Below are 24,992 nucleotides of genomic sequence, written 5' to 3' on the forward strand. Positions count from 1 at the left end.
GGATACCCCTGCAAGAGAGAGCACTCCTCTCTGCTCCCCCACTGGACTGTGCTGCTTTGTTCTGACTCACTTCCACTGTGCATCACTGTGCATTAAGTAAAATAATGAGTAAAACAGTTTTCTGTAGCTGTATACTACAACCACATAAAGCCCCAGAAGCAGCAGGATGTAAACATACATTTTGGGCATGTTACTGAATGTGTTTCTATTTTTTCTACTCAGGACAAGACACATTCTGTGCAGTAATGCAGAATAGATACAGGCCACTAACAGGATATGCAGGAAACTCAGACAGAAAAAAAAATAACAGGAAAGGGCCCTTAACATACACAACTACTTTCAGATGTTGCTGTAAATATCTTTAAGCTTTAACAGCTACCCTTAACTTGGTAAAGCAAGGTTCTCCTGAAGTTAGTCATTTTCAGATTCAGATATCTGTTTTCAGATCTGTGCAAATTCCTTTCCTTGACATTTTAACGCTTTTTGAAAATCCTATCTAGCAAAAATCTGTGATAAATGTGATGAAATTCAAAGATTTTTACTTCAGAGAAATATGAGCCACTGTTTACTCCGAATAAACTGAAACTAATTTTCTAAGTTTAAATTCTAGATTTTAAATGCAAATGAATTTTTCCCCTTACTATGCATACCTGCAGTCTCTTGCTACGTTTTTTTTTCTTTGGAATATAGGAAGCCAATTTGGTTATGTAGCAAAGTGCACTTTAAAATCAACAGCCTGTCATTATTCAGCTGTAGTTTAGTCCTTTTGGGGTGTAGCCACATACTACACAAATGGGATTCAGGGTGAATCACACATCCCAATTTCTGTAGCTTTGTTTTTGTCCAGGAAGGAATTCACTTTCTGATAACGCATAATCCAACGGTAGCTTAATTTTTATTACCACTTTCATAGATAAATTAAAGATAAGGAGATGCCTTTGAAGAGTAAATGTTATCTGACCCCTTTTTAGCTGCAAAAAGTTGAAAGATTTTCGGCACTGCTCCTGAATGATTTGGCTTAATAGGAATTCTTTAATCTGTCCAGACCGGTGTTGGCATAGAACAGACTTGAAGCCCTTTCTTGAAAGCTTGGTAAACAGACTCGCTCAGGCCAAAACTTCAAAGCCACTTATTTTATTTTTTTGCCCAGAAGGAAATCCTGCTTCTCTTTCTGTGCGGTCAACGAAAAAAAAGACCCTGTCTGCCTGGAATGACCCCTGAGCGGTTCCTGGTCAGTTGGCGTGGGGAGTGGCGCACCCCGGTTCGCGAAGGGTTAACTCCGCCCCACGGCAGCCCGGTGCCAGGCCCGGGCCTGGGCATCTGGCCCTTCTGCTGCCGTGCAGGAGGAGTCGTTCAGGGCGAAGCTTGTATTGCTGCTTTTCCCCGATTTGAAATGTGGTCCGCGCCAGTTGAGCGCCCCGGCGGGGCTCCCCAGCCAGGCACACTGCGCGGGGCTGTGCAGTCACAGGGCTCTGCGGACGCCATGCCTCCGCAAGTCGACTGCAGGAGGGCTGAAGGGGCAGCTCAGGCGACACGACAGAGAGCTGAGCAGGGGAGGGGGGGGGTCCTGGTGCTGCGCTCTTGTGGGCTGGAGCTGGGAGCCGAGCCGGGGCGAAGGCAGCGGTGTGGGCCGGAGCGAGGGTGGTGGAGTGGGGAGACGGGAATCAAGGAGAGGAGGAGGTCTCGTGGAGGAATGGCGCTTCGTCATACCCCCTCCTTGACCCCCCCTTCTTCCTTCATGCCCCCAACCCCTAACTAATAGTCTGATCCATGGTTTAGTGTTACAGGACGTGGAGACCATTTAAAACTCCCCTTTGCTGTTTAATTTGTGTCCAAGGAGTTGACATGAGCTGTGCTCCTCGTGGTAGGGGCTGTCAGTGACAGTGTGACCGTATCCTGGCTTCTCAGAAAGACCTTAGTGATGCACCTGGAACAAGAAGGTGGCGGATAACCTTGTAGGGCAGCAGACTTCAGCCTGTTCCTCCAGAGCTCTGAGAGTCCCGTTGAGACGTTTCCGTCACTCGTCTTGTTGTTCGAGTGGTACAGTGAAGTTGGGGGGGGGGGGGCGGGAATGACATTCCTAAGTGGCCTGTTTTTCCTTTTTTTAAAAAATAAGAGAGGGTTTGGAAATTCCGGAAGCAGGGCTCTGCAGCTCATGAGCACCAGGTGGGAATGCTGACGTGCTCCTGCGACACGCCCACCTCGTCTTCTGACATGTTGCCGCAAGAACCGCGGGGCCTTACGGGAGGGCTGGAGGAGTGGGTGTTGCTGATCTCACTGCCCCGGCTGGGACTGATGCCTGCTCCCTCCTGGCAGTGACAGGGGATTTCATCCTGGTCTGGCTGGAAGAAATCTTACTGATCTGGGCGTCTAAGTTGAATAGAAACTGAGGCCTCGAATTTTTATAACTAAGACTTGCAAAATATTAACATATACACCTTGAGCAGTTGCTCTGTTGATGGGCAAATAAATTGAGGCCAAGAATTGTCTGTGTTTCTGGAGATCCCTAGACCCATGGCCAAAAAAAAACCCTTGATCTTGATCTCTAGCTGAGACTCTAGAGGGCTCAAGTGGCACAGACTCGGTGTACCAGCTGCTGCTGGTTCCTCTGTTCAGTCAAGACCATAGGCTGTAGTTGACAGCATAATTGCACCCCCCGTTGTTTCGTAAAGAGCTATTTGTTGTTTTCGGTCACACCAAAAGTGGACTCCTAGAATATTCTTGGCTGGTCAGCTTTTGAGCTGCTCTAGGAAATCTGGATGTTGTCTTCAGCTGGTATGGTGCCCTTGGCAAAGTGTCGGTGGCCCAGCTCAGGCTTCACCTAGAGATATCCCATCAGTTCATCAACAATTACAGTAGGTACCCCACATTTTTACCACACAGAGGCGATGCTTTAAGCTTAAGCATCATTGTAATTGTACTCCACTCAGTTGTCCTTAGAGTCTTACTGTCTGATTGGTGACCAGACAGTGACACACAGCTTTAACCAGTGAGCTCGAGCAAAGTTCCACAGGAGTCAGGCTTTGTCAGTCATTGATTCAGTAGACAGAAGTACACAAAAACTGGGGTCACAGAAATACATCTGATCGCCTCGTCAGGAACCTGAGAATTGAAGACTTCCTCTCAGAATGCATCCCTTCAAGAGGCCTGTCCTGGGGGAAGGAGGGATCACTCTTGTCAGATTAGTCCAATAAATATGTGTGACTCCTTTGCCTCAGATACTGTGTACATCTCTTACCTGCCTTGACTGGATTTTGAGTTACCTGTCCCGATCTGCTCATGCAGAAAGACGCAGTTTTGCCACAAAGGGTCCAACTTATTATAGGAAAACCCGTGCAGCTGGAGTACATCTGCTCACCCAAGTACAGGGAAATCACATCACCAACTGCGTCAGCATCTGTTCCGAGGAATTAAGTCCTGCTCCTACATACAGTAGTACCTGGTTGTTTTTTTGAAAGTCAGTTGGTTGAGTGAGCAAGCGTGAGAGAGAGAGAGAGAGCAGCCAGTGATTTGCTCTTGCCCTGCAGCAGTAACTCAGTCAGTGGATCTGCCGGCCAGTGAACAGTGCATTGCTCACGCTGTGTGTTTTTGTGCGTGGGTCGAGCACGGAGAGGGGCGGGGGGGGGGGGGGAGGTGTTCTCCTAACTCCTCTGCTGTCCAGCAAGCTCCCGATCGCACTCCTGCACTGACAGCCGACCTGCTCGCCCGTGTCAGAGGGAAGGAATTCCGCTCCGCTCCGCTCCGTTCAGCCAGAGCGGCATTGCAGCCGCTCGCGTGAAGCCAGGAAGGAAAGAAGGGGGGGGTCTTCTGAATCGGAGGGCCGGCCAGCGCTTGAATCCCCCCCCTCCCCGGGACTCTGAGCCGCTGTAAGGGAATTACCGTCTGCCCTCGAGGGGGGCAGGGGGAGCCGGGGAGAGCGCTCCGCGTCCCGCTGGTCAGGGCTGTTTGACGGGAGCCAGCAGCCTGCAGCCGGCTGCTCACGCCGCTCTGTGCAGACATCGCTCTCCAGGTGAGCGAGAGCCCTCCGCTGCGGAACACGCCGCTCGGCCGTTCGTCTGCCCGTTCCTTGTTTTTGCCTTCTTGCGTTCGCCGTGGGATCCCGCTACTTGTCCGGTTTATTGTAGAAAACCAGGTAGTAATGTCTTTTTTTTTTTGTCTCGAAGAGAGCGTTGCCTATCTGGGGGGGACATGTGTGATCTCTTAAAGTAATAATCGTTAAAGAGTCGAGACATGGAGAGGTCCAGGTGAGCTGTGAAACACACGCTTCAACGCGTGGTGCCAGGAGGGCTTTTGTTTTCCATTCCCAGACATAAAGAATCTTGGTAATAAGATCCTCAGCGTGACTTTGTTGATAAAACACAGCAGTATTTGGGAGTATTTGGGGTGGCAAGGAAACGTCTGAGCCTAATATAGCTGGCAACACAGCAGACCATTACTGCAGCAGCTATTTATAGACCACGCTGACTGTATTGAACAGCCAAGTTACAGTATTCTAAACGAGCTTGTTCTTAATGCAAGTTTGTGTTCAGTAGGTAGGTGTACTGTAAGTTGGACACTGTAAAATGAATGAAATGCATCACCAGTATAAGGTGCTCATGGACAGCGGTGTTTATTCATCATGGGCTACCTGCAGAACCACCTACAGCAGAATATATAATATTTTAACTTGACTGTTAGCTCAGATTGGACTGTAAGCTAAGTAGCTAGGGTGATAGTGGTCTCCGGATTTCAGATCTTTCTGAAACACTCTCCTGTTGAGATTTGTATTCAGGGGGCAGTTTCAAAGAGCAAAGTGACTGATGAATTGTTTTTGGATTTTTAAGATGGAAAATCGTCTTCCTCCTCCAGCTGTCTTGTGCGGTTAGCGAAAGAACGGGAGAATGTAAATGAAAAATGAGCCGATAGGAGATACCATCTTGCACTTGTGCTTTCCAAGTTTGGCAATGGCATTTGGATTATTTTTTTTATTTTAAAGCTCTGTCCAGTTCACTCACTGTTTTTGTTTCCTCAAAAAGATGGAATAAGAGGAGAAATAAAATACACAAGATGGGATTGAAGCCTGCATTCTTGCTCTGCTATCTGTAGAGTTCACATCTGCTTCTTATATAAACAAACTGAGCTCTTCTCTCTCTCTCTAATTTCATAATGCTCAGAAAGACGGGTTTCAGATCATCAATTTCCGAATAAAGTGGAACAGCTTCGGTTTTGTGCAGATATTAAAAACCACGATTTTCACTCAGAGTTTCTAGTCCGATGCATTACAGATTTCTCATTCATTTAAAATGCTCTAGTTCCTTCTTCTTCCTCTGACTGGTTGACACAGTCAGAAATGAAAGTGAACTGTGTCCTGGGAAAGTCCTGCACTCAGGTCGAGCAGGAGGTGACTTACACCTATAAAGAGACATCCTAGATTAGAGCAAAAACAAATTTTAATCTGCTAGCACACACCTTGACTCTGGGATTCACATGCATTTCCTCGGGAAAGACATTACAGGCCTTTTAGCTATCCCAAAAATTCCTAATCTCTTTGAAACTATTTGGTTAAGATCAGTCTGATCGACTTTATCAAAGTGTAGAATATTTGAATGTGAATTGGTCTGTAAAACAACTGTATTGTGAAAACCTTGCTGTGTTCAGTGTTGACTTGTGCTGCTCTAGCAAATGGGACCGTGATGGGTATGTTCCCCTGGACAGCATCTGTATACACTAGAGGACACTTGTGGGAGTGGTCCATCAGAAGAGAAATACAGCCCACAGTGGACATCAAAGGCAGCTGCAATGGGCTAGTTTAATGTCTGGTGTGTACCAGATTTTACTGCGTGAGGTATATACAAATTTTGGTGCTTGAATAGTCCATCTTCCTTAAAAATAATTTTGCAGTTTGACCGGATGGAGGTAATGAGACATTTGGAGTTATTAAACTGGTAAAAAGGTTTGGTACCAAGGTGTGGCCTCCCTGGATACAAGCCCTCTTTCGTGATCAAAGGCAGAAGCTCTTACCCCTAACGTTTAAGGTACTGCCTTTCAACCTGTCAGACAATCAATAAAGTCCTTTAATTTATAAAGCACCCTTTCATCACTGGCACTTAAAGGCCTTGTGCAGGTAAAAAAAAAAAAGACAGTTAAGACAAACATTCCTGCCCCACCTCCTTCTGATCACTTCTGCACGCTATGCTTTGCAAGACTACAGACAGTAGCTCTGGAAAAAAAAAAAAACAACGATCCCAAAGAGCTCTTCTGTTGCTGTAGCTCTGCGGATCGAGCGTGAGATGTTACAGGCAGGGCAGGTGATGTAACAGATTGCCAGAGCTCTTCTCTGTCCTGACACGACAGTACCTGTTTCCCTTCTAGCTGGCTCAAAGCGCAGAGTGTAGACATACACCAGGCTGAAGGTATGTGCTCAGCGGGCGTGCTAACGGGAGAGTGTGTGTGAGCAGGCACAGCCGTGGAGCAACAAGTTGAAACATAGCGAGCACCAGCTGAGCCCCGTGTGCTCCAGCCTGGAGGAAGGCTGGAGAGGGGTTTGCAACAGCTACGTTCTGTCTGCTCATAAATCGGGATCACGTAGCTCCTCTGCAGTCCTCCTGCCCTCACAGGAGTATTCCATAATTAATAAACTTGCCACTTTTGCACCACAATATGTGTGCTCTTAAAAGGCCGTAGTTTCCTCTCATGAACCCGACCCGTTCTTTCATTTTTCTGGTTCTGTTGTGGTGTCAGTATTTTAGTTTCAAAAGCAAAAATAAGGTGTGCCGCACATTGCACAATTTAAATGTGTTTAACAGAAATGGGTCCCGACGTTGCAATAGTGAAGCCTGTGATACACAGAACAGTTGGCAGCTGTAGGTGATGTGATGTCATTACAGCCAGCAGCTACAGTATATCACCCTGAAACTCACAGCTGGCAGTCCACTGAAGCTCAGCAGCAGTGAGCCTGGCTGGTATCTCAATGGGAGACGCTCAGCCTGCGGCCTGTGTGGTTCCTAATGCTCCAGAACAGTGACAGAGATGCTATACTTTGGATGAGTCATAAAAGTGAGGTCCTGACTTCTAGAAAACAGTAGAGGTGTTAGCCCGGTGTTGTGGCCAAATTTTCCCCCTAGTCTTTACCAGTCGTGGCCTCCTAATAATCCCCAAATATGAATTGGCTTCATCACTGAGCTGTATTCACTGGACAGTCCAGAGCACACTGTCCTGTCCTGAGCTGTATTCACTGGACAGTGCAGAGCACACTGTCCTGTCCTGAGCTGTATTACACTGGACAGTCCAGGGCACACTGTCCTGTCCTGAGCTGTATTACACTGGACAGTCCAGGGCACACTGTTTTGTCCTGAGCTGTATTACACTGGACAGTCCAGGGCACACTGTTTTGTCCTGAGCTGTATTACACTGGGTCTGGATTCTTTGCTGTGCTGTCGTGCCGCTCCAGAGCACACTGTACTCTACATATGTTTTGTGGTCAGGTTCAGATTGCAGTTCCCATCTTTCATGGGTATGTACAAGAAACAAAACTGCAAGCTCACAAACCACAGATGTTTACTCCTGTTTCCTCCCAGGGTGACCGAAAATATCCTAGAACTGGGACAATCCAGGAACCCACTCAAGTGCTCTTGACACACCCAGGCTGTGTCCCGGCGTTACCATCATGATTCATATGGGAAAGCTGTTTGAATCAGATGCTGCCCTAAACAGTTTTTTGTGTTGTTATTACTATTCAGCAAATGACACATTAATGCTCATCCAAATTTGTGCATCTAAATGTGAGTTGAGTTGAATTGTTTTGGAATCGGTGTTAAGAAGCGATTTAAAATCTTTCCTAAAACAGGCATGACATTATTTCTACACCATGTTGACATCAGCGTTATTTTTTTAAACAAGTCTTTGATGGATTTAATATCTCTTGAAAATGAATCTTTTTAGATTCTATTAAAATATTGAACAATTTACTAGCAATTCAAGTAAATCTGTCAAATAATTTTCAAAGGAGCAGTGCTCCTAAGTCCGCTCTTGTGTTTGAGCTACCAGTCCTGTCACTGTGGGATTGTGTACGCCTGTACAGGCCAGTACATGTGGCATACGCTTCACTAAGTGGGTTGTATTTCTTCCTGTGCATGTGTCCCAGTGACATCTCCAGCGAGTGAGCCGTTGTGTGTTTTTCTTTTTGCACTTCCCGGACTGTGTGTGTGTCTCTGTCCACGTGTTATGGTACATGTGTGTGTCTCTGTCCGCGTGTTACGGTACGTGTGTGTGCATGTGGTATTGGTAAACTCCCTAAGCCTCCGCCCTGTTCAGAAGGAGACCAAAAGCGCTTCTGTTTTTAGCGAGCACATATGGGAATTTAATAAGAAACAGCCCCTGATTATAACGGCGGCTCGGGCTCTCTGGATTTTACAGCGCTGGCTGCCTGGCAGCTCAGACACCTTCTGTCTCGATGTTCCTCTCTCTCCCTGACACCTGCAGATTTTCCCCTGCCTCTCACCCCAGCCGCACACCTCTGTCTTATCCTTCCCCTGTCGTTCTCAGTGCCTTCCTCTTCTGTACATTCGCTTGGCCCTCCCTGCCTCTGTCTTTCTCCCCCCCCTCCTCTCTGTCACTCGGAGGACCGCGTTCGTTGTTCATCAGGCGCGAGACGCCGGGCGTCACTTCCGCTTAAATTCCAGAACGAGTTCAGCAGGTTGCTTTCCCTTTGGGAACCGGGCAGTTTAAAGACCGAGTAATTCAGGGTCCTGACGACATTCTGCTTCCCCATATATGTCCCCAGCTGGTCAAGTGCCTGTAGTATTTCTCTCAAGTCTGCTTCTGGTTTTGGTCTCTCCTCTTTCATGTGCTGAGCTTTCAGAACAGGGGGCCGGACATTCGTGCCCTTTAACCTCTCCTCCCAAACTGGCTGCCCTGTGGTGCTACAGGGAACAGAAAAGCCAAGGCCTTGCTTGTTGTTATTTAGGCTTTTATTTTTGGAAGGGGTCACAGGGCCCACTGGAAGGTCACTCTGCTCCCTGCTGCTCCTTTCACGAACGAGTGTTACAGATGAAAACATTTTCATCTTTCAGGATCAAACAACAGAAAGAAATTGTGTGTGTGTTACTTGAACAGGATTGACTGCCAAAGGCAAGGTTTGAATATTGGCACACCACCGGTGATGTCTGCAGCGTGTGGGGTCAGGCCCGGCGGCCTGCTTAGGCTTTGGAAATATTGAGTATTTGCAGAATAGGGCGGGCCGGCGGTGCCTTTATCTCAGTTAGAGGGGCTGTGGGTCATAGCCTGTGCTGAAGAGGCCTTATCTTTCTCCCCGTGTGCCTCTCTGTCCTGGTTTTCCCAGCTCTTGTCTTGCACCTCCGTGTTGTTCTTCTGCATGCGAAGCGTTACACACAGATGCAGTTTTTTCCGGTGGTGCTTTTCTGAAATTAAATGGATAAATCGATGAATCGATGGATGTCTGTGAATAGTGCTGGACTCGTGGTGCTAGTGTCAAGGATAATGATGGTGATCGCTCACTCGTATTCTCACTTGCACGTCATTGTGAACCCTCTTACTGTACATGTTTCCAGCAGAGCTGCTCGCATTCCTGAGGCAACACTGGGATCCGAGTATAAACATTTCAGAAAAAGGCACCAAGGGATTAGTCCAGGATTTATATATTTAATTAGAGCAGCGGAGTGTCACAGTGTTTAGCATTTTGTGTGTGCTCCCCATGTTTGTGTGGGTTTCCTCCAGGGGCTCCAGTTTCCTCCCACAGTCCAAGCACATGCTGGTAGGTTAATTGGGTAAATGTCTGGGAAAACTGTGTGAGCGTGTCTGAGATGGACTGGTGTCCTGTCCGATTTCTGGTCGGGTTAGACTCCTGTTCCCTTGCGACCCAGTATTGGTTAGAAACTGGATGGGTGGATGATATTGAACATATATAGTGTAGAAGATAGTTTCCAGATACGTATTATTAGTTGGGCCTATACATTTATTTTGAACTGTAGTAACTCGGTAGCAATAACTGTCACTAAAATCTCACCTGCGATGATTATGATAATAGTATTGCGTCTCTCCTTTCCTCATTTCATATTCTTTGCTGACCTATCAGTCCTTCTCTTCTGCCTGATGTTACTCCGCTTATTTTTTTTCTGCTGTAACCTGTGTCCAGTCAACAGACAAGTTGCCACTCCAGGGATGGCCCAGTGTCTGCGTGAGAAAAGTGAACAGTGGTGTGGTGCACTGTTCTCGTTGCCCATGTCACTACAAGAGCAGTGTCCCCACTGTCACTATCTTGGGGAGGCGTTTTGTTTTCTCAGTTTGAAACTTGTGGCTTTCCTTAGCTGATAAGCTCTGTATTTATATATATATAAGTATTTGAGACATCTTTATGCTTTAACACTACAGAGTTTTCAACACAGTTTTCCATAGCAAAACTCCTGATGGCCACCTGTCAGATTGCAGTCAAGTTTGCATTTGTCGTCCGTAAACTTATTGGGATTCACAGGGGAAGGAGCAAAAGATAAAATCTGAAACAAACAGTGAGCACGGAAGTTCAAGGAAGAGAGGTTACTGCCTTTCGGCAGATCAGGCTGCTGGAATTACAGTACCTGGACTGGAGGGCACACTTTATTTCTGAGAAGAGGCGCATGTATTTATTTTTAGGGAGAGAACCTGAAATTCCGTGAGAAAGTGTTGCATCCACTCATTCATAGATGAAAGGAATCCATTTGCCTGTTAAAGAACTGTTATCGCTTCCATGAAGTTTCAATTAAGAGGAAAAAAGAAAAGTTTTCCAGGCTGTTTCTCCAGCACTCCTGAGTTATGCTGGGGCTGTGAGGGAGGTGTCTGGCCAAGCAGGCGAGGGGGGGGGACGGGAGAGACAGGGCAATATGGGATATGGCTTGCAGTGGGAGGCCCGTTCAGCACGCCCTGTCTCCGCAGACAGCGTGGGGCATGAGCCACGCACGGCTCACACAGCTAATTACACAGCCCCCGTCTGATTCAGCCCTGGAGATTATGGTTTCACACGTCACGCCATTAAACTTTAAAGTGCACGCCGTGGTGATGCCTGTCCCTTCTGTAGACACTGGAAAGGGCCAGTTTCCGAGAGCTTTAGCCTTTGCCTGTTTTGGTCTGTTTCCTCAGACATTGTTTATCCTGGGAGAAGTGCTCATCGACAGCACTAGAATCACCTCAGACATCAGCTCTCTAGAATGTACTCTTGAGCTGATAGCGTGCATGACTCTTCCCTTGACTGGAGACCCGGCATTTTCTCCGAATCGGGGTTATGATTGCCTTTTCGGCTGCTGCAATTGTTAAATTCGTTTTATCAGACAAATGAATCCCCCGTTATTTTTCTGTTCTACACCCACATGACTTGGAGATGTCCCAGAGTGTGTTTGTCTTGCGTTGGTGCAAGGATACAAACTTCAACAAACCCGCACCTTCACTCAGGAGCGAACGAGAGGCTCCACCAGCCTGCCCAGCTGTACGTGTGTCATTGACTGGAAGCGCTCAGGAAGTCACAAGATCATCGCGTCTCCGAGGGCAGAGAACACCCTTTTCTCAAGCCTCCTCAGCCAAGCGTGTACCGCTGCCCAGTCACATGACCCGGGCCCGAACCCGGGATCTTAGAGCTCAGCCTGTGCTCGGGCAGACGCTTATACTGGCGGAGCAGCTCAGGAGCTCCTAAACTTCCCTCTTTACGTTCGTTTCAGGCTTGTGATGCTAGATGGAGGTGGATGTGGCAAAACTGTAATTAGAATCATTGATCCTCTTCGTTGCTGCTGTCTCCAAGCGGACCACAGAGCAGCCATATGTTCAGGTGAAGCACTGGTTCCAGTCCCACAGCGGACTTAAAAAGCTTTCGTCCTGCAGTGAATGAGTCACCTGGTGTGAATCTGAATGTAGCACATTGGAGAGAATTTTACATGGTTTGATTTCTTTTTTGCTTTAACAATGAGATAAGATGTGTGGAGTGCTTGTCAGTGAGGAAATGTCACACATAGTGTTATGTAAGAGGAGAGGTGAGAACAGACTCATTCTTAAGTTCTTAAGAGGAGGAGGCTGTAGGTTCTTACAGGAGGTGCCTCTTCACACAAAGAGTTGTGGGAGGATGAACCAGGTTGATCAAGTTGATGTCCTTGTCTTGTATCAAAGAAATGGCAGGATGAAATCCTCAGATTAGCTGGCTACCAAGTGGACGAGATGGGCTTTAAGCTCTTCACTTGTCTGTAATCTTTCTTCTAGTCATCTTCGGAACAGGAGTATGTGGTGCCAGGACAGTCTGTGCTGATAACCTGGCAAGAGCTTTCAGAAACATCTATCCATTTTCTAACCACTTTATCTAATACAGGGTCACAGGAGAGCACAAACCTATCCTGTCAAGCAACAGTGTGAGATACACCAAAAAACGTGGTTTTATTTTTTTTTATTTAACCTTTGTTTAACTGGGATGTCCCACTCACATTGGGATCTCTTTTGCCAGGGAGTCCTGGCCATATTGCTGCCACAGTTGGAGTATAAGGATGACGTACTTTAAGTACATCATGTGCTTGTCAGAGCCATCTGCCATTTTTTACACCGTTATCCTCCTGTGATTGTATAATCATGATGTAACTACATGAAAAAATGGACAGCGCCATGGTGGCACAGCGGCTAGCATTGCTGCCTCACAGCGCTGGGGCCCCGGGTTCAACTTCTAGGGCGCTGTGTGTGTGGAGTTTGTATGTTCTCCCCATGTTTGCGTGGGCTTCCTCAGTGTGCTCTCGTTTCCTCTCACAGTCCAAAGACATGCTGGAAGGTTAATTGGCTCCTGGGAAAACTGGCCCTGGTGTGAGCGTGTGTGTGTGGCTTGTGATGGACTGGCGTCCCATCCAGGGCATACCCTGCCTTGTGCCCCTTTCTTGCTGGGATAGGCCCACATCCCTGAATTGGAAGAAGTGGTTAGAAAAGGTGTGGATGGATAATACATGTGACATTATGGATAAATATTTAATATGTAATATACAATACATACAATACATAATGTATCATATATCTAAAAACTAAAACTGCAGGCGGTTTAGTGTCGGCTGGAGTTCTCACTGGCTGCACTACAAGCCCATCCTGCCCTGGCTGGGCTCAGCCAGCTGTGCCATCTGCCATACACACAGGGAATCGTCAAGAACATCACATGTACCGTTTGGCCCGTCTTACTTGCTTGGCTGCTCAGTAGCTTCACGATCCCAGAACGGTTAAGCTTTTTCTCAGCCGGGACACTCCTGGGTGACAACAGTGCGTTGTCTTGTCTACAGGGCTTCAGCTGCACTCCAAGCCAAGGGTGTTCACTGGCTGAGCCACCCGGGAGCACCCAAGGTCTGGGATTTTTAACTCTCTGGTGATCTGGCTGTGACTTTGAGCATAAAGTGCCCTGGACACTTCTGCATGCAAGCTGTGAGTGGACACTGCTCTAACTGGCTGTTTTGGGTTGGCCGTGGACCTCCTGCACCACAGTGTCTTCCGTCTCTGTACCAGGGCGTTGCTCTAGAATTTCTGATCCCTTGGGAAGCGCTCCACCTGGTTTTCCAGCAGCGCTGTTCCTGGCTGCAACGTGATCCTCCTTAGATCTCTCCTGTCACGGCCCAGGCTCAGCCTGCATTAGAACCAATTACCTGTTGCTGCTTGCCTTGGCTTGAAGCAGCTTTCCTTCGGATGAAGTCTTTTTGCAGTGAACTTTTCTGGGCTTTATCTTTCCTAAATGATTCATTTCCTTTTGTGTATGTTACTAGTGTTTAATTCAGTGTCGGGTTCTGCTCTCTAATTGAATGGTTTTTATATCTTCAGAGTAAGGTATCCCACCCCCTGCAGAATTGAACAGAACTTATCTAAGTAACATTTTAATTCACTGATATCCAGTAGGCACAGGTCTAAATGATTGATTTTTTTAAAAAGGCCTCAGTTCTTGTGAATTTAACATTAAGATATACGTATTCCGATATAGTTTTCTTACAGTTCAAATATTCAATAATTGCAGTCGATTATGAAACTGTGAGAAATAATTATTGAGAAGAAATGTGTAGAACAAAGGAACGCTGTGTTTCAAAAAAGCTGTTGACATCTCCAGGAAGGTGAACTGAGGAATAATGGCTTCAATGCAGCATCTCAATCATTTGGCAAGTCATGGCTACAGTGGTGTGCCGTTTGTGTGTCCCCCTGTGTTCATGTGGACTGTGTTCCTCCCACAGTCCAAAGACACACAGGAACATTATTTGGCTTCTGGGAAATCTGGCCCTGGTGTGAATGTACGTGTGTTTGTTTCTCCGTGTGCCCTGTGATAGACTGGCAGCCAGTCCAGGGGGTACCCCACTTTGTGCCCCTTGCTTTCCAGGATAGGCTCTGGTTCCCCCACAACCCCGAATTAGAAGAGGTTGGATGAAAGGAAGGAATAGCACAGTGCTGAATGGGTTACAGTTACTCATTTCGAAATCCCACTAAACTGCAGATCTGCATGACACTAAAAATGTAATATCTATAGAAAAAAGCCTTAACAGCTTAAGCTTAAGTTGGACTGTGTTTTTCAATGCTGTTGCCTTGGGTACATGTTTTGCCTTTGCAGTGCAGTACAATACTTGAGAAAGTGATTAATATGCATGTTGATCTCTTGTCTTCCAATCTTTGATAAAGTATTAATACCATTTATAGTATTGACATGCTTGTTACCACTGAACAATGTAAAGGGATGTGAATTTGTTGGTAATAGTGTTTATAGATGGATATAAATAGAAATTATAAATAATAATACTAATACTAAAGACATGTAGTCATTCCTTCAAGCTATTTTCCTCATTTACGTCCTGTAGATGCTATTAAATCTTACCAAATGGGCATAAAACAAGTGTGTAAATGTTTTCTTAGATGAGGGCTTCAGTAGTGAGACTAGCCAGCCTGCTGGTGGCAACGAGTCTAAGTGGTTCAGACAGAAGCGGTGTTACTGAGCCCTTCCAGCTCTGTCAGTGTGCTCTTCCCTGGAAAAAGCGGCTACTTTTCCCTCACAGTCTAGCTTCAGAGGTCCAGACTGTCTGTGGCTCTGCTTCCTGCGTTTTTCTCCACAGTCGCTTTTTCTAAACGGCCAATTATTCTCAGAGTGAAAAATGCAGTGGGAAATGTTTCAACACTTTATAGCATGCATCGATTCACCAGATGGCCCGTTTTTACAACGGAACATGCCATCTCCCTGCTCGGGCACGAGGCACCAAATTCCAATAAGAGTGCGCGTTAGGTCACTATCAGTCAGTGTATGTAGATATTAATTATCAGATGATTAATAGACATATTCAAGAACTGTTTCCTTATATACACAGCACATTTAAACAAACAAATTCTTTGCGGATGATTCTTAACCACAAGCACAAGAAGAGCGGGAAGCTCCTCGATCAGAGGAGAACCTGTCTGTGCGAGGCTCCCGGCTCCAGGTTGATCCTGTGTCGCTGCAGGGTGGCAGAGCCGATGGGGGAAGGTGGCATTTGGGGGGCAGGCCGGGCAGAGCGCTGGGTTTCAGGTGTGGGCGAGCTGCTGTTGGTTCAGCTGCTCGGCGTGCACTGAAACACAAGCCTGGTGATAATCCCTTCCTCCCGTGTGGGGGCTGACGGATCACTCGCTCACCTCTCTCTGGCCTTGCAATGACATTGGGCCCGTTTTCCGCGGGGCAAGCCGGCAGCCCTCCCGCTGCGTAGCTCCTCAGTCCACTCCGGGCTTTGCAGGCCCTGTGCTTTGTACTGGTGAAGGAAACGAGCAGCGTGTGTTTAAAATCATTTTAACGGGGGCAGATCTCCCCCAAATCACGAACCCCCAAACCTAACTCGAAGCTAAGACCCTGTAGCCCCCAAACCTGAACTGCATCAAGCAGTGACCGACCCAGCGGGGGTCCTCTCTGCCTGTGCGCTGGGCACTCGCCTCGGGCAGGGGATTTCTGTGCTGCACGCTCCACGATAAAGAAAAGAGAAGACAAGAATGTCTAATATGCCAGCAGCCATATCACCCTGCAACTCACAACTGGCAGCCCACTGAAGCTCAGCAGGTGTGAGCCTGGTCAGTACCTGGATGGGAGACCTCCTGGGAAAAACTAAGGTTGCTGCTGGAAGAGGTGTTAGTGGGGCCAGTAGGGGGCGCTCTCTGATGGGGACACTATACTGTAAACAGGCGCTGTCCTTCAGATGAGACGTAAAACCGAGGTCCTGACTCTCTGTGGTCATTAAAAAGAAAAGAGTAGGGGTGCAATCCCAGCGTCCTGGCCAAATTTCCCCCTGGCCTTTACCAATCATGGCCTCTGAATAATCCTCATCTCTGAACTGGCTTCATCACTCTGCTCTCCTCCCCACTGAGAGCTGGTGTGTGGGGAGAGTACTGGTGCATCATCCAGGTGGGGCTGCACACTGGTGGTGGTGGAGGGGATCCCCATTACCTGTAAAGCGCTTTGAGCGGAGTGTCCAGAAAAGTGCTATATAAGTGTAAGCAATTATTATTATTATTATTATTATTATTATTATAATAAGAATACAGCTGGGCAGCAAGAAGAAAAGGTTATCTTCTCTTCAGGCGTGACGTAGCGAGACGGGCTGTGGATGGTAAAGTCGAAGCCAGAGCTTGCCCAGCGGTTAGTGTGCTTTTCACAGCTGCTTGTCCAGAGCTGGACATGATGCGGCCGCTGGCAGCGGCTTCTGCTCTGTCCCTGTCCTGACAGATGGGGATGAGAATTAGCGTGTAAATTATAACTGCAGATTGGGAAGCAATCACATCCTCTGCTAGAAATGTCACTTGGTCGCGCAGCTGGACTATTTTTATTCCTGTATCTTTTGAGCGCTATGCTGCGTCATCCCCCAAACGTTTTTTGGGAAATTCTGTTTCTTAATTAAACCCCAGAAGGAAGACGTTCAGTCACTTCAGGCAAGTGTGTTTGTTTTGGCTGTGTGTTGAGATAGGTGGAGTCCAGTTTTGCAGAGGGTTGAATGAAGGTGCTCAGTTTTCACTTTACGTACCCCATACAGTGTCAAAATAAGACTCTGTTCTGTTATTTAATTTGACACTGCAGTATCCACATATACTGTGAGGTCGGTATTTAATACCGAAGGTAAAAAATCTCCTTTTGTAACAAAATGCACCACAATCTTTTTTTCATGGTGCATCTATAAACCTTGTGAAACCTTGTGAAATTCAGCCAACTGAGATTTCAAATCAAATCTAATGGCAGGAAAAACAGGCAGCAAACCACATTAGAAAGGTGTATATTTATCTAAAATAACTACTTTTTTGAAGTTCCTGTAAAAATAAACGGAAATGCATTGGCACACTAGTTTTTAATTACAAGGTCCAACGCATTTTGTGGTTCCTGAAACTTTATTATTTATTTTCTTCTTAGTCTTTCTTCTCTTCTATAAACAAAGCCTTTCAGGCGGTATCTTTCAGCTGGATAGACTGGGCGAATCTGTGTTGTGATACACCTGTTGTGTTCGATGTGTCATTATATATCCCTTGCCTAGGAACTCACAGAGTGGGAGCGAGCCAGATTATTTGAAAAAAGTTCTTTGCTCTTTTTTGTTGTTGTTGTTTGATATATGAAGGGTCGTTCTTAATTCAATTTGATGCTTAATTGGCATGTCAACAAAGTTGATTGGCATTTGCTCTAGTGCAGCCTGGATAAAACCAACACAAAACAACAAGAAGGCACATTGCACTCACACATACAGTGTATTGAGGTGCCTGATGCCCTCTAGATAGGTGCTATTTTGGAACCGAGCACGACTCCATTGGATACTTTGAAACCTCCTCACGGAAGGGAGAAGTTTAAAAATGGAACTGGTGGGATGTAAGAGGTCTGTGGAGAAAGTAGGAGATGAGGAGGTGTTTGTCTTTAAAATCTCCCTCTCCATCTGCGCTCAACATGACCAGACTGGTATCAGATTAATTTGCCATCTCTTCCTCTCTAGGAAAGGGTAAAGCCCTAGTCAGTGGTGAATTGTAAAAATGTCATGCATCTCAATAGGTCAGAAATCTTGAACCCTCTATGTAGAAGCCAAGGCTAGAGCTGACACATTATTTGGGATGAAAGGCGATATACAAATGCAAGCAATAAAAATGCAACTCAGTTTTTCACTCCTTGGGTTTCCATCTGCAGAAGTATCCTGACTTTGTTATAATAGTAATCTATTTTTCAAAGCTTTTTTGCTCCCAAGCAATATTTTTTACCTCCTATTGTCTTAGACTCACCATGATGATATAAAAGGTACAGATTTATTCACATTGCACACAAACACAAGATAAAGCTTATGTGCAATTTTAATGATGTATAGTTGGGCTTAAACAGCTTTTAGAATCGGTTTTCTGCTGTTTTTATCTCCTTTCTGATAGGAAGAAAAGAGCTGGTCCACTGTGTACAGGAGCAGTAGGTTGTGAAAGCTGTGTAATGACTCTTTCCAGCGCTTCGTATCCCAGTCACAGGCAGTGCAGGCAGCACAGACGGCACCGCAGGGCAGGGGCACAGGGTGGCAGTGCCAGGGTGTGGGGTGGCCATTGGCACAAGCCCCTGGCAGAGCCCAGAGATCCTCACACGAGTGGCTGCAGGGACAATGACAGGAAGTCCATTAACGCGACGGCCATTGTCTCTCTCCACACATCCTCACTTCCTGCCTCGGAGGTGAAGGGGGTCAGGGGAGGGGCGGGGCTTTAGCTGGCTGTGTGAGGCCAGACGACCAGGATTTAGAAAAAGTGGGAGTGAAGTGCCGCAGTGAACAACCGCGTGCAGAAATGAAAGACCCATGCCCTTGGTTGTGAATTAAAGAATGCACTGGTATTTACAGACTGTAGGGTTTGCACATGTTTACTGCAGGGCAGAGCAAGGCCTGAAATTAGCAGGGGACAGGTCAGAGTCCGAGAAAACCCAGGTTACTTGTCTCACTGTGACAGAACAGAGGAAAAGCACATCGGATCATGAAAAAGGTACAGTGGCCATCAATTCAGGGACAATAAGATGTTCCCAAAACCAACAGGCACCATGCAGAAACTTCCATTTTTGTGTGATCTGTTCCTGTCACAGAGCTTACAGTGTAACTTCTATGACCTACCCTGTGTGAGAAATACCCCGTTCGGCTGCCCGGCCAGGGGAGGCGTGGGATATGCGAAGGCTGGCTGCTGACTAGCGTTGCACAGGCTTTGTCAATGAACGCTCTGCCTCTCAGTGTTTACAGTGGAGGCCAGAGTCCTGTATCCTGTTTGTAGAAGCAGGATCTGTTGATCACTTGACCTTTCTGTGTTACAGCAGTGGGCCAGTGCTGTCTGAGCTCTGGCGGGGGTGGAGGGCTGGTGTGTGTGTTTGCATGTATTGCTAGGTTTGTGATGGCCATTTCTGAGTAAAGAGGTCCTCACAAAGCAGATGGCTTTATTTACCAAACTAAATAGCGTCTTCTTGAAACTCCCAAGACTATCCTGGGGCTGTCAGTGAGCGCAGAATATTACATCAGAGCAGAGCGAGAGCTAGCATTTTGTCATTTTGTACTCGCAAGTACAAAAAATAAACTTGCGTTTATTAATGCTATTGGGGGTTCAAAACCTAAGACAATGTCCCCACAGCGATAGAAACCCAAACACATCTATTTTCTAAACGCTTCATCCAATTCAGGGTAATGGGGGAGTTGGAACCTATCCCAGCATGCAGTGGGCCCAAAGCAGGGTACACCCTGGATGGGACGCCAGTCCATCACAAGCTACACACAGACACACTCACCACAGGGGCTTTTTTGCCAGAAGCCAGTAAACCTACCAGCATGTCATTAGACTGTGGGAGGAAACAATGCAAACAAGGGGGAGAACATACAAACTCCTCACAGACAGCACCCCAGGTCCAGAGTTGAACCCAGGGCCCCAGTGCTGCCCAAGAGAACACCCTCATAATTTAAATTATTTTTTTTAATAAACCCAATGGTATTTTCTTTTAAATCAGAAAGTGCCAGGAATATTTCTGGTTCCTTTTCGCCCCTTGTGTAGAGTTTCATTTGCCTCTTGATTGGAATAATAGGTAATAATGGAGGGAGAGTCAGCGAGACATCCACACAAATACAGAAATATAAAAGCATGTACGTGTGCACGCCCTGTTTTACCACAGGCTGAGAGGTCGAGCTGAAAGCGTTCTGCTGTCTGGTCATCAAAGATCCCACAGTCCATCTCTCTAATAAACAGCGATGACATCAGCGACTAATATTTAACAGAGCCCAGTTTCAGAACAACCTTGTGGTGGAGCCGCTGTTTTCGTGAGGCAGTGTTACTGTATATTCCTGGTAAACTTGTCATTTGGGTCATTTGTCTTTATTGTTTTTTTATGATTGATCCCTCCCTCCTGACCTCAGTGGATATTTAGGATTCTCATCTTTTCTTAACTCATACTATAAAAGAATTTCAAAAGGCATGTGACACAACTGATAGCACAAAACCTTAAAGGCAGGATCGCAGCAGTGTCTGGTTGCTTGGTCTTCCTTGGTGTGCCATGCAGGGTCTGACATAGACGCTCACCCAGAAGCCTGATATTTGTACCACTGATGAAGTGAATTGGAAATCTAGCACTATTACACTGTTTTAGTGCATTGTGCTTGTTTAGTCAGAACTCTAATCACAGGAGAAATCCGGTTAAATTAAGTGGGTCCATTTGGCAGTCACCACTCTTCTGATATTTCTTGAGCTCTCAAGGGGTGGAATTTCTGTATAAGGATAAAAATAAGTCTTCTGGTATGATCCAGTTCAGGTTTTAATACATAAGTGTGTAGGCTCTTATACAAATGATGCTGAACAAGCACAAAAATAACGTTCTGTTTATATATCATTATCCAAAATAAGGGGACAGGTGGTAGCTGACCGCCACGTTGAGATCAGCTGATATACATGAGCCTGCTGCTGGCGTACAGTGGCAATGCTGCCTTCGCCCCCATGTCGTACCGATTGACGCATTGACTGGCTGACTCGGGGCGCTTTGATGTCCGCAGGTCTGCCACCACTCAGACTGCCGGGACCTCAACAACAAGAGCCCGCTGCACCTGTGCGGGTCATGTGACTCCCGCTGCCACCAGGACGAGCGCCACGCCATGCACTTCGACCGGCACCCCCGCTTCGACCTGCAGCCGCAAGGTAGGAGCCGTCAGGCCTGTGCGGGTGTGGGCCTGGCCAGGACCTGGGAAAGCTGAGGTTGCTGCTGGAAGAGGTGTTAGTGAGGCCAGTAGGGGGGCGCTCACCCTGCGGTCTGTGTGGATCCTGATGTTCCAGTATAGTGACGGGGACACTGTACTGTAAAAAAGGCGCCGTCCTTCGGATGAGACATAAAACTGAGGTCCTGACTCTCTTTGGTCATTAAAAATCCCAGGGCGTCTCTTGAAAAGAGTAGGGGTGTTACCCCGGTGTCCTGGTCAAATTTCCCATTGGCCCTTACCAATCATGGCCTCCTAATAATCCCCACCTCTGCACTGGCTTCATCACTCTGCTCTCCTCCCCACTGAGAGCTGGTGTGTGGGGAGCGTAATGGTGCACTATGGCTGACATCATATCCTCCAGGTGGGGCTGCACACTGGTGGTGGTGGAGGGGATCCCCATTACCTGTAAAGCACTTTGAGTGGAGTGTCCAGAAAAGCGCTATCTAAGTGTAAGCAATTATTATTATTCTGGTTTCTCACATTCTTGCATGGGTGTAAGCAGCACCTCCCAGAGCACTTTACATTTCTGACGTGAGAAGACGAGAGTGTCTGAAGGTCAGAGGTGCTGGAGGAAGTCATTGGAGCCATCTTGTTTGGTTGCTAGTCTGCTCTATCCAAAGATCCCATCCAGCTGTTTCATGTCGGATACCGTGAAAGCAGCTGTGACCCCCCCCGGGGCAAGGTGTCACGATCAGGATCGTTGATAGGCAGGTCCACGGATACACAGACACCCCAAACAGCTGGATGGTAAAGATAGAGTGCTCTTTTATTTACAGCGCAAAGTGAACTACTCAGCAACCAAATAAAAGCAAGGCCTAAGCTCCTCTGAGCTGCTTCTTCTTCCAAAGAACGTTTGGGCAGCTAAAGTGCTTATCAGCTAATGAAGAAAGAACAAAGTCTCTTTCTCATGAACCTTCAACACATGTCCACAAAAGCCACTCACTTGGTTGGCCACTTCCTTCTTCCTTTCCCTTCAGTGCCATTTGCGTCCCAGAGGATCTGCCCCCCCCCCGTTACCTCCGCTTGTGTATTTGACTCACCTGATGAAAATTGTGTGCCTAGTTAAATTCCATATCCTTATTCTGCTAATAGTGAGGACTGGCCAGATGGGTTTACTAGTTAGCAGTGATGAAACCCGAAGTAATTAGTTACATTGTTGCAGTGACTTATCCATTTTGTTATGAAACACAATGATATATTTCAACAGAAGTCGGTGTGCTTGGACTACGTTACTTTTTTTTGGTGTTCATAGAGATGCAGTTCCCTAGGCCTGTGTTTTAACCCTGCCCCATGCTGGTAGACCGCTGCACACAAGTTGGGGTTCGCTAGAACGTGAGGCCCCTTTTATTTTAAACGTGATCATGTGTGGTGCTGTTTCCCCCCCAGGTTCGATCCTGGCACGGAACGTGTCGACGCGCTCCTGCCCCTCCCGCACCAGCCCCCCCTCCGATTTGGAAGAGGAGGATGAGGGGGGCAACGAGAGGGGGTGAGTTTCCTGCACGGCTCTGTGCCGGAGGGTTCGGGCTCGGCGTGACAGCCCGGTGAACGAGTGCACGTGAATTTAGCACATTTACTTGCTGGCAACCCATTGATCCTAGAATCTCATGCATATTTTGCTCTGAGTATCCCAGGGTGATCTGCTCCTCCAGTAGGCTCACACTCTCCTGTAAGATGTAGTGGAGGTTACACCGAGGTTACAGGTACTCATCCACTCTGTGCTGTCAGAAAGCAAAGCTGACTTAACAATTGACGATTCGAAGATCGGAAGATATAAATGCAACCATTATTTATGTTTTTTTTTTAAAAAAATGCAACATATACAGTGAATTCAAGTTCATTTTCAGCGTTATTGCCAGCACCTTGAATGTTAAGCATGGGGGGAAGATTTTAAAATTTTGTTGATGCCACTTCCCAAATAGCCACTGGTCCCGAAGCAGTGAGAGCTCTCTGCTGTGCTCGGGATGAAAGCTCGTGGGTGCTCTGTTCTCCGATCCTTCATGTCATGTGTTGCCTCGCAGGGATCGCAGAGCGGCAGGAATGAAGCTGCCCAAGAAGAAGCCCCGGAGGCGCCACACTGACGTGAGTACAGCCTGCAGGGTGAGACACCTCTGTTTCTATCTCAAACATCGCGCTGCAGGGTCTCCTTCTTTCCCTTAAAGGAAAATCAGTCAGAGGGGGGGCGGAGGGCGGCTCCTGAGTGACTCATACAGTAAGAATCCAAGTGCAATTTGAGCTTCATGAATGCGAGTTCGAGCTCTGGGTCATGTCACTAGCTGACTATAACCAGGATTCCCAGCACATGGTCACTAGCTGACTATAACCAGGATTCCCAGCACACGGTCACTAGCTGACTATAACCAGGATTCCCAGCACACGGTCACTAGCTGACTATAACCAGGATTCCCGGAGCACAGTCGGCTGAGAGAAGCCGAGGCCACTGTCTGCATCTTTCACTCAAGGAAGTATACCAAGGTTTTGGTTTGACTGCCTGTGAAGTCGAATAATATTTCCACATCTGTCTGTAGTCTGAACTCCATCGTTGTTTTTTGTGAAAAGGGAATTGAGGGTTAACACCGAGTGAGGCACGTCAGAATGATGGAATAATAACTCAGTTTTGCTTGTATGGTTGACACATCGGGATAAGGAAGTGTGACTGTCGTTTTTAGGGAAATCTTTGAAGACAAAATTGGGAAATTTCCCTTTTTGCACATTCAGGAACTCCTGGCCCACTCCCACAGTTTCCCAAAGAAGCGTGAGTGGGAAGAGCTGTAGGGGCTGTCTTAGTGCTGACGATATTAAGAGAAAAGCAGAAGAAGGCAGAATTATTAGTCCAGGCTGTTTATTATTAGAAGTCCAGGTTGTTTACTCATTGTTCAAAAGGAAGTAGAGTTGGCTTTTAGGAGAATTGAAGTAAATCTAACAGTGCCTTCCAGATTTATTCATACCCCCGACAAAATAGAAGCAAAAATACATCATATAACTTAATGAGTTACAAATTGCATAAGTGTTGTGCTTAAAAATGCTGCACTGTACTATCACTGTAATATTGCAAAGAACAGTCATTAGTTATATAATTGATTTCCAGGAAACAGGAGGTTCATCTTGATTCACACCGCTAAATATTCCTTTAAAATCCAACAGAAATAATCCACTGTAATGCTGACATTTGAATACTGGCAGAACTTTGTTCTAAGTTTTAATTTTTTGTTTTTTTTTTGGTAGTTGCTAATCTTTAGGGTGTAGCAATCAGCATAATGAGGAAATATGTTCATGTTCTGTGCAACTCCAAAAACAATGGGAATTGTAAGTGCTTTCCAAACATGAATGTTATAAACCATTGCTTATAAATAGATTCGTGTGGGGGAAAAAGAGTTAGAGTATAATATACTGAAGATAAACCCTTGCATTTTGAAAACAAACAATTGGGAAATATTGAGTCGTGTTCTTGGTGTCTCCCCCTGCAGGACCCTAGTAAAGAGTGTTTCACACTGAAATTTGACCTGAACGTGGACATCGACATGGAGATCGTGCCCGCCATGAAGAAGAAGACCCTACGGTGAGGACAGAAGGAAGAGGGGTGGTCTCTGTGGGTAGGAGGGCAATGCGTTGCCATTTCAGTAGCGTTAAGACACTGGAGGTGGATTCTGAATTCAACACTGCAAGGTAAAACGCAATATAAATTCATTTTCCAAGTCTCCCATTATATACACATACAGTATAAAGATCCCTGCCAGCGGAATCCACTGAGATATAGAATTCATCTTCGAAACGGACAAAACACCAGGCACAAAGCGGAGTGTGCACAGACACCCCTGTGTGCTG

The 24,992-nt window shown here is 46.7% G+C and overlaps 1 protein-coding gene across 1 annotated transcript in view; it reads left to right on the plus strand.

Moving 5' to 3' along the window:
- The window catches only part of LOC148817493 (pleckstrin homology domain-containing family G member 5-like), a 99,269-nt gene that overhangs the window by 39,381 nt on the left and 34,896 nt on the right, over window positions 1-24,992 (plus strand). The window contains exons 3-6 of the mRNA XM_088938259.1: window positions 20,970-21,111; window positions 22,557-22,656; window positions 23,189-23,249; window positions 24,635-24,726. Coding sequence (XP_088794385.1) covers window positions 20,970-21,111; window positions 22,557-22,656; window positions 23,189-23,249; window positions 24,635-24,726 — 395 coding nt within the window. The remainder of the gene's footprint in view (window positions 1-20,969; window positions 21,112-22,556; window positions 22,657-23,188; window positions 23,250-24,634; window positions 24,727-24,992) is intronic.

Source organism: Atractosteus spatula, chromosome 20 (assembly GCF_055471065.1).
Source record: "Atractosteus spatula isolate fAtrSpa1 chromosome 20, fAtrSpa1.hap1, whole genome shotgun sequence".
Classification (NCBI taxonomy): Eukaryota; Metazoa; Chordata; class Actinopteri; order Semionotiformes; family Lepisosteidae; genus Atractosteus; species Atractosteus spatula.